This window comes from Barbatula barbatula (assembly GCF_947034865.1).
Source record: "Barbatula barbatula genome assembly, chromosome: 20".
Classification (NCBI taxonomy): domain Eukaryota; kingdom Metazoa; phylum Chordata; class Actinopteri; order Cypriniformes; family Nemacheilidae; genus Barbatula; species Barbatula barbatula.
The window spans coordinates 9,954,873-9,966,611 of record NC_136783.1 but is presented as its reverse complement, the minus strand read 5'-3'; the positions used below and the strand labels follow the sequence as shown (position 1 = coordinate 9,966,611).

The 11,739-nt window shown below is 38.9% G+C and overlaps 2 protein-coding genes across 2 annotated transcripts; both read right to left on the bottom strand.

Moving 5' to 3' along the window:
- Nucleotides 1-993: 993 nt before the first annotated feature.
- Nucleotides 994-3,580, bottom strand: tbr1a (T-box brain transcription factor 1a; the record flags this gene model as incomplete). The annotated part of the gene is made up of 6 exons (XM_079483794.1): nt 994-1,744; nt 1,905-1,966; nt 2,052-2,204; nt 2,301-2,422; nt 2,660-2,814; nt 3,003-3,580. The coding sequence occupies 6 exons, from the start codon at nt 3,578-3,580 to the stop codon at nt 994-996; spliced, it is 1,821 nt and encodes a 606-aa protein (XP_079339920.1).
- A 979-nt stretch (nt 3,581-4,559) lies between these two features.
- On the bottom strand, nt 4,560-9,935 carry psmd14 (proteasome 26S subunit, non-ATPase 14). The gene is made up of 11 exons (XM_079483107.1): nt 9,814-9,935; nt 9,210-9,266; nt 7,805-7,876; nt 7,598-7,717; nt 7,185-7,255; nt 6,932-7,082; nt 5,662-5,769; nt 5,334-5,408; nt 5,104-5,229; nt 4,866-4,928; nt 4,560-4,742 (listed from the first exon to the last, which is right to left on the bottom strand). Exons 2-11 carry the CDS (start codon nt 9,255-9,257, stop codon nt 4,644-4,646), a joined length of 933 nt encoding a protein of 310 aa, XP_079339233.1. The 5' UTR covers nt 9,258-9,266; nt 9,814-9,935; the 3' UTR covers nt 4,560-4,643.
- Nucleotides 9,936-11,739: the final 1,804 nt, after the last annotated feature.

Genomic DNA, 11,739 nt, shown 5'->3' with positions numbered 1-11,739 from the left:
TAGAACTTGTGCGCGCAAAGGACGCGAAATGTGAATCGTCCTTAAAAGACCAATTTTTCTAGGTCAAAGACACCCGCAATTTTGTGACCTCACGACCATACAGGGATGTTCGGGTGACATATGCAGCATTTGCCGGAAGGTGAGACTCAAACTCTATTAAAAGAATAGTTCACCCCAAAATCAAAATTCTGTCATAATTTGCTCCCTCTCAAATTGTTCCAAACGATCTTATTTCTTTGTTGTGCTGAACACAAAGAAAGATAATTGAAAAATGTTTGCAACCAGTTCTGGGGTACTGACTACCGTAGTAGAAAAAAACCCCACAAAAGAATATATTTTGAAGAATGTATGAAAGCAAACAGTTCTGGGGCTCTTTTAATTTCCGTTAAGTTCCTATTGTGGTAGTGGATGATGCCCCAGACTTGTTTGGCTACAGACATTCTTTCAAATATCTTGCTTTGTGTTCAGCAGAACAAAGAAATTGCAGGCTTGGAACAACTGGAGGGTGAGTAGCCTAAATGATGACAGAATTTTCATTTTGGGTGAACTGTCCCTTTAAATAAATAAATGAATAAATAGAAACGACTCTCTTTATTGTAATTTAGATTTAATGTCTATTTAAGATAACGTGACAGTTTCTAGCTTTAAACATTCTGACACCAGCAGAACGTCAACACTTAACATGAGCGTATACTGTACAGTATATTATACAGCAATCTAATCTAAAGGTATTGTTTTGATAGGTCATTATTAAACACTTAAACGGCATTAATTCTAGAAACAGTTCACATTCATTATATTGGGGCTGCATATTTAAACGAATAGACCTACTAGTATAATAGTCTATCGTCTTTGCTTTTTAACATGACCATCACAAAAACATAAACAGCACAAGGGCCTCATCCTTCTTCAAGTGTCATTACTATAAACATAAAACCAATAATACACATAAATCATTATACAGTAACAATATTATTGCTATATTGACAACAACTAGTCCACACAAGTTGATGTCTGAGTATTGTAATGAAAAATGTCTGATTCTTTGACACCATTTCTGTCATTATCCTGTGACACCTGCGAGTCTGTTGTCAATGCAGTCTGAACCTCCGAAACAGGAGTAATAGAGGGAGATGTGTGTTTTACCTCCTCTAAAATCCTAAAGTCACGGGAATCAACTGATTTGACAGAAGATTGAGTGTCAGTCCATGTCAGATCGCCCGCATCATTTCTTTCAAGTGTGGATCTGTCCATTTCCAAAATATCTCCATCCACTTGCAAGTAATTTGGCTGCGTTGATCTTGCATCCCAAACTGTGAGATTTGAGGTTTTATTGCCGATCTCTGCCGAATCCAGTAAATCCCATCCAGATGGACTGGTGTAGCAATCCAGACCACCAGTATTAGGCAGACTTTTGACCCCTACTGTAGCGTAAGAAAGCAGAGCTGCTGTGTTAATATCAGCTTCATACGACGGAGCAGCTGAGGAGGAAACAAACCAGCGCTGGCCAGGCATCATGCTGTCTTGAGTTTGTGTCGGGGTTATGGGGCTGTTAGTTAATGTGATTACTCGGTCAGAAGAAGTGTTAGAAGCGAGCGTTGTAAAACAGGATTTAGTGTAGCTGTTGAGAAACTGATCTTGTAATAAAGCATTTGTCATTGCGTACCGGGATGCAGACAGGGAATGGGAGTGTGGAGCATCGGATGTGGGGGTCAACTGGTCAGTGTCGCAGCCGATGTAACTTCTAAATACGTAGAGAATGAAAATGAGGCCATAACGTTTCCTTAACATGTAACATAACACATTTACACGTTAAAAAATATCTCATTTCGGTATGAATTCATCTTAGGAATCTGCAAGAGACATTATTATCAATGCATTCATTTGCATAGCAATATACTTACGTCTCATAATTGTCCCGAAACCCTTTAGCAAATGGATTGTGATCAATTTTCAGCTGCGTTACCTGAGGAAACATATTCACCAAATCCTTAATATGATATTAATATTAAATTCATGCAATATGGAGAAAATTATGGACTGGTTCTTACATCAGTGTTCTGGTAAGCTGTGACAGCCATGAACTGCGTCTCGGGAAAGGTAAAGGTTTGCGCTCGATCAGGACTTGCTTCCTCTCCGTTCTCGTCTATTTCGATCACATGTATTCTCGGTTGATACTTGTGAAGAGATTGCAGGACGATCATCTTTGAAGAGAACAAAGAGATGTATCCGCTTTTGTTAGAGAAGTTTCAATAAAAACAATTAATTTCTGATTATGACGAGCAAATGATAATAGAAACCTGTGTAGAGTTGCTGATAGCTCCTTTGTTGTTTGTCAGCTTTAGTTTGCTGAAAGAGATCTCTTGACGCATCCAGTGCGCACCGGTGTTTGGAGAGTCCGTGTGCATGTACACTCGGTTTGCTTCAAAGCACAAAGAAAACAATAAATAAATATTGACATAATAAACATCAACAATTTATTCATTACCACGTTTCATTATTATTATTAGTGTAAAATTAACATCACTAGCTTTTTATTATTTAGACAAAGACTGCCCGTGCGCTTTGGAGCGTCTTTATGGAAAGGTTTTTTCCGTTTTTACTACAGTAGTGCGAATCCACTTTGTATTGTTTCTGTCTGGTGACTACTTCACTTAACCAGTAAGATTTGTGTCCGCCTTGCCACACGGAATCCACTTTCCACCTTGGAACCTCCAGTGGTTCGGATCCGCCAAAATGACATCCACAACAATATTATATTGACGCGTTGGGTCAAGACCAGAAATGCTTAAACTTAGAAACGGGAACATCCGTCTGCAAGACAACGAATCCATTTTTTTAAATAACCAGATTTATTATTGACCATTTTATATAATTCATATAAATCAAACGGCCATGTAGCAATTATTTTCTTATTTCTAACCTTGGTTAAATTGTGTCCAAGAAAACACGCCATAAAAGTAAACATTAAATAATGATCAAGGGAAAAAAAGAGTTCTTACCGGCCCTGTTTAGTAACAATCATTTCCGTTTGGTGTCTGTGGAATTTGAACCAAAGAGCCCGGTTACACAGGTAAACCTGAGCTTTACCGGGTACCGAGGGGAACGGATAGACCGCGCTGTTATTTGCGTAAGTTTGTCCGTACGCCTGCGAGTACGCGTAGCTCAGCCCGTTATACTGCCCGCTGGCAATGGCCGGGTGAGGTGTTACGTAGTGACCCGAAAATCCCGGGAGCGCGGGCGCAACGTGCTGCTGACCAGAGTACAAAAACATATCTGACGACGAGACGAAATCTCCCCGCGCTTGAGTAGAGTCCGGTAAAAGACACTTGTCGGTTCTTTCCCCGTCATTCCGTGCCGTGACTCGAGCGCCCCTGTCTTCATCTATGACGTCCGTCAAATCGTGTGAAGGGTCTCTTATCCCGGTGGAGAATCTTTTCAGCGGAGGCTCGCTCTCCAGGGAGTCACCGGAGGAGGAGACGCGGTCCTCCCCCGGACCGGTGTTGCACGTGAACTCATCGTCCACGCAAGTCCGTTTCTCGGTCAGTCCGGAGGACGAGGGAAGTTGATGCAGGTGCATAACTCGGAGAGAAACTTCTGGAGCGCGGTGTTCAGGTTCAAACCTCAGACATTGTGCTTTGACTGGATGTTCAGCTTCTCTGCCACGCGCTTATTATAGGAAACTGACGTCGCGTTTGAGAACCCCAGAATGGGCTGGCATTTACATTTAGATTGACATTAAAGCTGGTGCAAGCGTTTTAAATGGGTTTTCACGTGACAAATGTCCCTAACATGAAAGACATCACTTAAAGTGATACTTCACCCAAAAGTGAAAACTCCGTCATCATTTACTTACATTAGAGTTGTTCCAAATCCGTATAATTTTCTTTGCTCTGATGAACAGAGAGAAAGATATTTGGAAGAATGCTTATAACCAAACAGATCTTGCCCCCCCCCCCAATGAGGAAAAAATACTTGAAAACAATTTGTTGTTCTGTTGAACACAGAAGACATTTTCAAGAATGTAAACAGCAAACAGTTCTGGGGCACTTTTGACTACCTTTGTATTTTTTCCTACTGTGGTAGTCAAAAGCTGTCTGGTTATAAGCGTTCTTCCAAAAATCTTTGTGTTCATCAGAACAAGGAAATGTTCACAGATTTGAAACAACTCGAGGGCGAGTAAATGATCTTTGGGTGAAGTATTCATTTTAAATAGGTATTTTGACAGCCTTGGCATCTGTGTACAAAATAGGGGTGAGTTCAGAACTGTTTGGTCAAAATGTAAATATTAAAAGGTATATTGAGGGTAAAATCGACTTATTACTCAGCTGTGTATTTGCTTGATATTCAGATTCTGAGACAGGCTTAAAGAGTGGTGACATCAAAATATTATAGATGCGTTTCAGTGTTTAAGTCAACCTTAGATGCAGAAACGCTTATCTACATTGAAAATACATTCAGCAAACTAGCAAATAAAAAAACATCACTTATTTAACATGCATGTAATAATAGTAACATTTTCAGCATCTGAATGATGTGTGGTACGACAAAGCTGTTACTGGAATTTTGTGTTTATTTCTTAAAAAGGCAAAAACAACTGTAGAATATGAACATTTATGCACAGACAGAGACTGAGAAGGAAATCACTGAAACACAACCGTGTCCAGCATTGCTGCAAGGCACTGGACAATGTTGGATGTCATGAGAACATCGACATGCTCTTCCAAATGCCGTTTGGGATCCTACACAAACAGAGAAAGAGAGATATATAGGTGGATAAGTGCACTACACACATTTAGAGGACTGCCCTGAGAAATTGCAAATAAAACAGTAGTAAAAGAAACAGAAGGACTATAACTAATAACCTGTTTTCCAACGTTCTTAATGGCCAGTTGTTCAGGGGTCATCTTGTCCTCTTCTTCTACAGCCTGAGAAGATGAAAACAGGCAAAATATGACATTATAAATATATAACTTTATACATTAAAAAAAACATCCGTCAAGATTGATCTACCCTACAAAAACTCTCAAAAAAGTGTGTCAAATCAATGGATTTTGGGATATTGATAAAAACTTAAGTGAGATTTACAGTGCAGTTACTCACTTTATTATAGTTTTTGGCCAGTTCAAGCATCTCTTTGACAATTGTCTCATTCAGTTTGCAGTGGTCGCTGTAATCCTGCAGGGTTAGACCCTCCATCCAGCTTTTCTTATGAAGGTTTAGTAACATCTGAACACAAGGCGAACACACAATGTCATTATGCAGATATGCACCAACAGTCTACGTGTTGTTCAAAAGAATAAAAAAGTTGTGCATTTTATTGATCTACAAACCTTCTGCTCCAATTCGTTCTTCCTGTAGTTAATAGTGATTGAGTAATAATGCCGGTTGAGGCCATGAATCAAAGCCTGTAACAAGAGAAACGACTTTTAATATTCTTTCACGCATTTTTAGTGAAGCGTTTTAAAGGATCAGATTTGAAAGTAAACAAGGTACTTGAAACATAAGTGCCACCAGATATTGATATCTGTACAGTAAAAACCTTATTTTTCATCTAAAGGTTGAAATTGGCATGGAATTGCCTGAAAGTAGTTTCGGATAAAAGCGTCTGTCAACTGCATAAAAATCTATACATGTACAAGAAACAAAAAGAGATGTGACCTGAATTGAGGGCTTGTTGAGGTGTCCAAGGTTAGATGTGGTCTGACGTGGCTCATGACCCAGAACCATCATATTGGCATTTATTAGCCTGAAAGCATCAATTACAACCTGTAGGAAAATAAATAATGAGACTTTATTAATCAATATTTAAAAACATGAACTTTAGTTCTGATGCATTATGGGATCTAAAGAAATACAGACATGTAAACTTGTTCTATTTCTAGACAGTGTGAGGAGGACACCAGCAAGACAAATCTATCTGTATCTAAAAGACAAAGTGTTAAGCATGGGAGAGAGCAGATTGTGTACCTCAAGAGCGCCAAACACTTGCTACACTTACAAAACACACTCATACACAAAGTAACGCCTCATGAACCCTGGGGGCTTGTTAAATCTGACTGAAGTGAACTGGTGTAAGATCCTGCAGTGTGCTGAGGGGGACGCTCTGTCTGTCAGTGGATTTAGGTGTGTGATTTTTGGGAAGAGTTTGGAATTATCGTGCACAGAAGACAAACAGAGAGAACCATGCTGGGCTGACATCATGTAGACCTCACAACCTTTTTTAAAACCACATACATCAAGTTCACAGAAACATGATGATGCTCTGATGATGTGGGACATGAATATTTTAAAACAGATATCAGACGAGTCCATTTAACTATTGAGCTTGAAAATCCAGATCCATCTAAATGCAAACAGCCAAATGAAGCTGAATCCGATCACAACGAACAGAAATATTTCGCATTAATCTTTACTTTCATAAAATCTATTGTGCGCATCATCATGATTATTTCTATACAAATCCTTGCTAACAAATACTGGGTATACATCGGTTTTCTTGAGTTGTTCATGCTCCCGTCCTCCTTCGTTAAAACCTTCTCTTCTCTTCCTGCCCCCACCCTCCCAGCTAGGAATGATGGGATAGATGGAGTCCTCACACTATCACACGTACTTCAGCGGGTGTTAATAGAGCTCACAGCAGCAAGCAGACAGGAAAAAAAAAATCACAGACGCTCTCACACTCCCAGAAAGTGAGAGCACACGTTCACATATATAGAAATGTAAAAAAAGATGGGAGAATAGAGACGATATGAGATAGGATAGGATCAGAAGAAATGAAACAACAAATGAAGCCATGAGAAGACAAGACGAGTGTGTGTCAGACAAGGGGAGATTAGACCACGCAAGACAATGTAATATTAGGTTATAATCTCCTTGTTGCTGACATATCTGCGTTTTTTTATTTGTATGCCATTGTATGGACCATTACCTTTCCCTTGACGCTCTGAATGGGGTCGACAACCACAGCGACAGCACGTTCCGATAGAGCCTCAAAACTCTGCTGTGTGTTAATGTCCACACCCGACAACCAGCAGCCAAACCCAGGGTGACTGTGGTACCAGCCCACCACCATTTCAGGCCTGAAACACGAAAACTGTTATAAATTCTTTAGGATTAACATGCCTTATACATTTCTACAAATTTCTTCAAATTATCAGGATCAGAATATTGTTACTACTCACCTTCCTGTCTGCTTCAACATGTCCAACATCTTGGCTTGAAACACAGGGTCCACGGCCTCAACGCTCACACCCTTTTAACACAGAAAAACATACGTCGCTCTAAAAACACCTGGGGAGTGTTGCTGTGTGATTGCTAGGGTGTTGTGGGTGGTTGTTAGGGTGTTGCTAGACAGTTCATTACTGGCTTCAATTAAAAAGGTAGGTTCAAAAATAACTTTGATTAAATTAGACTTGGTTCTAGGTTTGGGTGCATTAGAGTTTTTGCTTGTTTTATATTGATCACTTGTGTAACAGCACACCTTCGCATGATTTGAAGTATAATTCATTCAGACTGTCGCACAAATAACATGGGACTAAATTACACACCAGTGTTGTCTTGAATCAGAATGATGTTGTAAAATGCTCTCACTTACCGTTCCTGACTGCGGCATGGCGAACACGTCAATCACACGTACAGTGTAATCGTCCACAAACTCTCCTAACATCAGACCCATGACTTCCATGGGCACACCAGCTCGCCCGTGTTTCAACATCTGTACACAGAAAATAAATGACCATGCCTATTTATCTAGAAACGTATAATGTAAAAAAAGAGAGGAATGGCAATGATGTATTCTTACCTTCAGCAGGGCAAGAGAGGATATGTACACCTGTTCAGCAGTGTCCACAGCGGGGGCATCTGTGGGAGGACCCTGCATATAAAACACACAGCTTCGAATGATATGAAACATCACTGTAAAAGGGAAGCCAATGTGTCTCGAAGGAGAAAACAATACCCTGGGTGTGCTGCTACCTAAACATGACTCCAGTATATTAAAGAATCAGAAAATGGCTAAATAAAATAGATTTTAGTTAATACCTACAGAATCCAGCAGATTAGGCTTGTTTTATATCTGAAAGGTTTTTTTAATCAAGTGGGAGATGCAGGTGTTAAAAACAGATCGGCAGGGTCTGACTGACAGCTGTCACATAATGTGTAGGATTGTTGGCTGGCAATGCTTGATAAACCGGATAGACTGCGATATCGATCAGTCAATTTGAAAAGCTTTATGAACAAATGTGGCTATCTGGAAAACCATCAGGGCACTTAACCAATAAAGAAACTATGAATATAACATACTTGTGAGACTTAAATAAAACTTAAGTGCTAAATTAAACATTAGGCATGCCATATGCAGCTTCAAAGACAAAAATAAAATATGAATGTAAAGAAAAGAATCATGTGCTGTTTTTCTGCCCACACCCCATTTTTTCTCGCTCTCTTCCTTGCTGACTGGTGGAGTGAGGGTGTGAATCAGAGGGAGGCAGTCTGTTACAGGAAGTGTTAATTGGCAGACAGGGCTGAGAGCAGCCTCCCTCCCATCTGAGAAAACCTCGTGAGAACCCCCATCCTCAGGATCCATAAAAGCATCCTTTTTGTGCTTCTGCTTACCACCTGACACATTCACAGGAAGTCCTTAGAAGTCTCAAGCAGGGGACCAGGTTTTAAAATATTCAGCATGTAAGACCATTTTAAGTGTGTATTATTCTAACCGCAAATCCATTACCTGCATCAACCCAAATAAATAATTTTCAAGAATATTAAAGAAAAGCAAATGATGCACGCTGCTTTTATGAAATAGATTTACTAAAAAAAGCACTGTATGTCTTTAGAAGTCTTTAATAGTATATACAGATCTTAGGTCACTTTCGTGGTGAATTGTCAATGCTTCATTCAATTCAAGTTCAGAGATTTTATTAAAAAGAATCTCTATTCTTGTCTTCCACACAAAAAGTTGAATCAAAATAAGTTCATAAAGACAGGATCTGTTTCATGTACTAACCCTTTACATCTACATAATAATACACGTTAAAAACCTAACCGTACTTATGTTCCAAGTTACAAAAACCTTCTGTCATTCTGACAGCACACATAGTAAACATATCTGTGTGTAGATGCCTAATAACTGCAGGTGGCTGTCAATCAAAGCACAGGCCACATGAACAAGCAAATACACCTCAGCATCTTAATAAGTGACATTTTACCTGACTGAGTCCAGGCATTCCCCCTCCAAGCCTCAACAGCCGGTCCATGATGTAGATCTACCGTATAACAAAAGAAGCTTCTTTTTAAAATCCTTTTTATATTGCACTGACTTCACAGCTCAAATGTTGCTGAAGTGAACAGTTCACAAGCTGTAACTTATCCAAATAAACACATTATACACTGTCAACTGTTAGACGAATATAAAAATACATATATTGTATGGATGTATTCACAGATCAAACACAAACTGTTATTATCTAAGAGCTTTAAGTTAAATGCACATACATGATTAGAATGCTAACATGCTAGAGTAGTTAGCACAGTGATGTTTAAAGATTATAAACTTAAAAATAGCAGAAAGATAACCATTTGTACAGGTATCGTGGCACTGTATATTAAAAACAAATGTTGTTCATTTTACGCATATAACTGATTTATCATTACTCACACAGTATGAAACAGCAGTATGAAAGGCTAATGATGCTAAAGGGCTAAATACATCATTTAACCCCTTTACAACAGCTTATAAACACGCAAACTGCGTCGCAAAACATACTTTAATAAACTATCATTTTATGATGATACGTGTATATTATTCTTTACCTGTGCAACGAGAAAGTAATAATGTCAGAAAGCCTGCTGAGTTTAAACCCGTCTACAATGAATCAGCCAGAAATAACGTAGCGAAACGCACCACAACAGCGATATACACAGAGGGTTGATGTGGGTTTCAAAATAAAAGTTCCCCCGAGTTCGTTACCACAAAAGCATAAGGTTATCGTAACATTTAGTTAATGTCGAAATGTAGTTTTTATTATTTAATATTGTAAGATTAATTAAACTTGAATAGATCATAGAGTATATAATAACATACATATATATATGTCTGGTTTTAGCAAGTGATATAATGTAGAAGCATTTACAGCGAATACAGCTGCTTTTTCCATTTTTGTATTTCTGTTTTATCTTTAAAGGGAAAAAGAATATTGACATAGTTTATCTTTAACCGCATTTTCCCTCCTTTTTGGCCATTTTGACTCCTAGCAGGAGACTCAGCATCCTCCAGCCCATCACTCACAACCCGGCCTCCTCCTCCCCACAAATGTGAGATTCATAATGAACAATTCTGCTGGGAATAGCATCTGATAATTGTGTGACAACAGAGAAACATCTGCTCGTGCTCAGCATGCCTCTGATTTACAGCTTTATTTTGGATAATTCACAGCAGTGCATAAATACATTGTTTGCAGTTACTTGATGTGTACATGGAGGTTCAAAAAGTCACAAGGAAAATTCAAGCTTGTTTCCCTTTTCCTTTAAAACTTCAAAACACAAGTATTCAATTCCCTGGATTGGAAATGACAGACATATATGTGCAATGAGACCTAATGACCACTAGATGGAGGGCTTGAGCTTTCATTGTGTGGCTTGGTTCATGTAGCACCATAGAGTTGTATTACAAACATTTGGTCACAATAAATCCTTAATGCAGACATTGATAGAATTTGACATTGCAATTACTTCTGAACTGCTTTGCTAAAATCAATCTTTTAAAACCAAATGTAAACTTTAAACAACTGGTAGATGACTGATGTGTTAGAAATGTGAATTGTACAATGGTTTTATCTGTTTGGTCCATAATCCCAAGCATGCAGAATACATGCAAAATGGTTACTTATGGAAACTTCAGAATTCCACCATTAAGTTCTTCGCAAAACACTTTCTAGAGGTCAGAGTTCAGAACAGGATCTATAGAAAGATGCATTTCAACCAATCCTGTTTGAGCTCCTGAGTGTTTCCACGGCTGCTGAGGTGTCTGTTGTAGTAATTATTCCCACAGGACACCCATGTTTATGAGAGTCAGGCATGACCTCAGAGCAAAGTTCAAAGGAGACCTCTTGTCCTGGTATAAATGAAATGTTCTCCAGAGGGCGGCCCCTCTCCTGTCGAGAGATGTGCTGCATGACAGAGGCAAAACCCACTTTGTTGTGCAATTTTTCCTAGAAGAAAATGACGTACTCCTGTTTATATCAGATTTTGTTGTCAAATTGTTTCTGAATTGAAACTTGAGCTACTTCCTTTTCCACGTCCCCAACAGGAAGTGGTACATTGATATGTTGGATGACATCCTGTGGAAATCGATCCCTTGCTAATCGAATCAGATATGGTAACGTTCGGCCTCTGTCAAAGCCAACAGTCAATAAAGCTAAACAGCATCCTTCTCTTTTCCTTTTAATCATTCACAAGAGCCGAAAAACCAAAAAGTGTTCACAGTTCATACAGGTCATCATTTATTCAACCTCATGTTGCTCAAAACCTTTCTTGTGTGGAACACAAATATATTTTGAGAAATGTCTCAGTGGGCAAATTTGGCTTCTACAAAGTATTCACTAAATTTGTGCCAAAGTACTTCAAATAGTTTTGCCAAGTCACACGATCTTCCATGTCAAAACAAAAATAAAATCCCATTTCACTTACCATCCTAACTATGCAAAATGATATGGATGTGTTTATTATGCTGTCACTGTA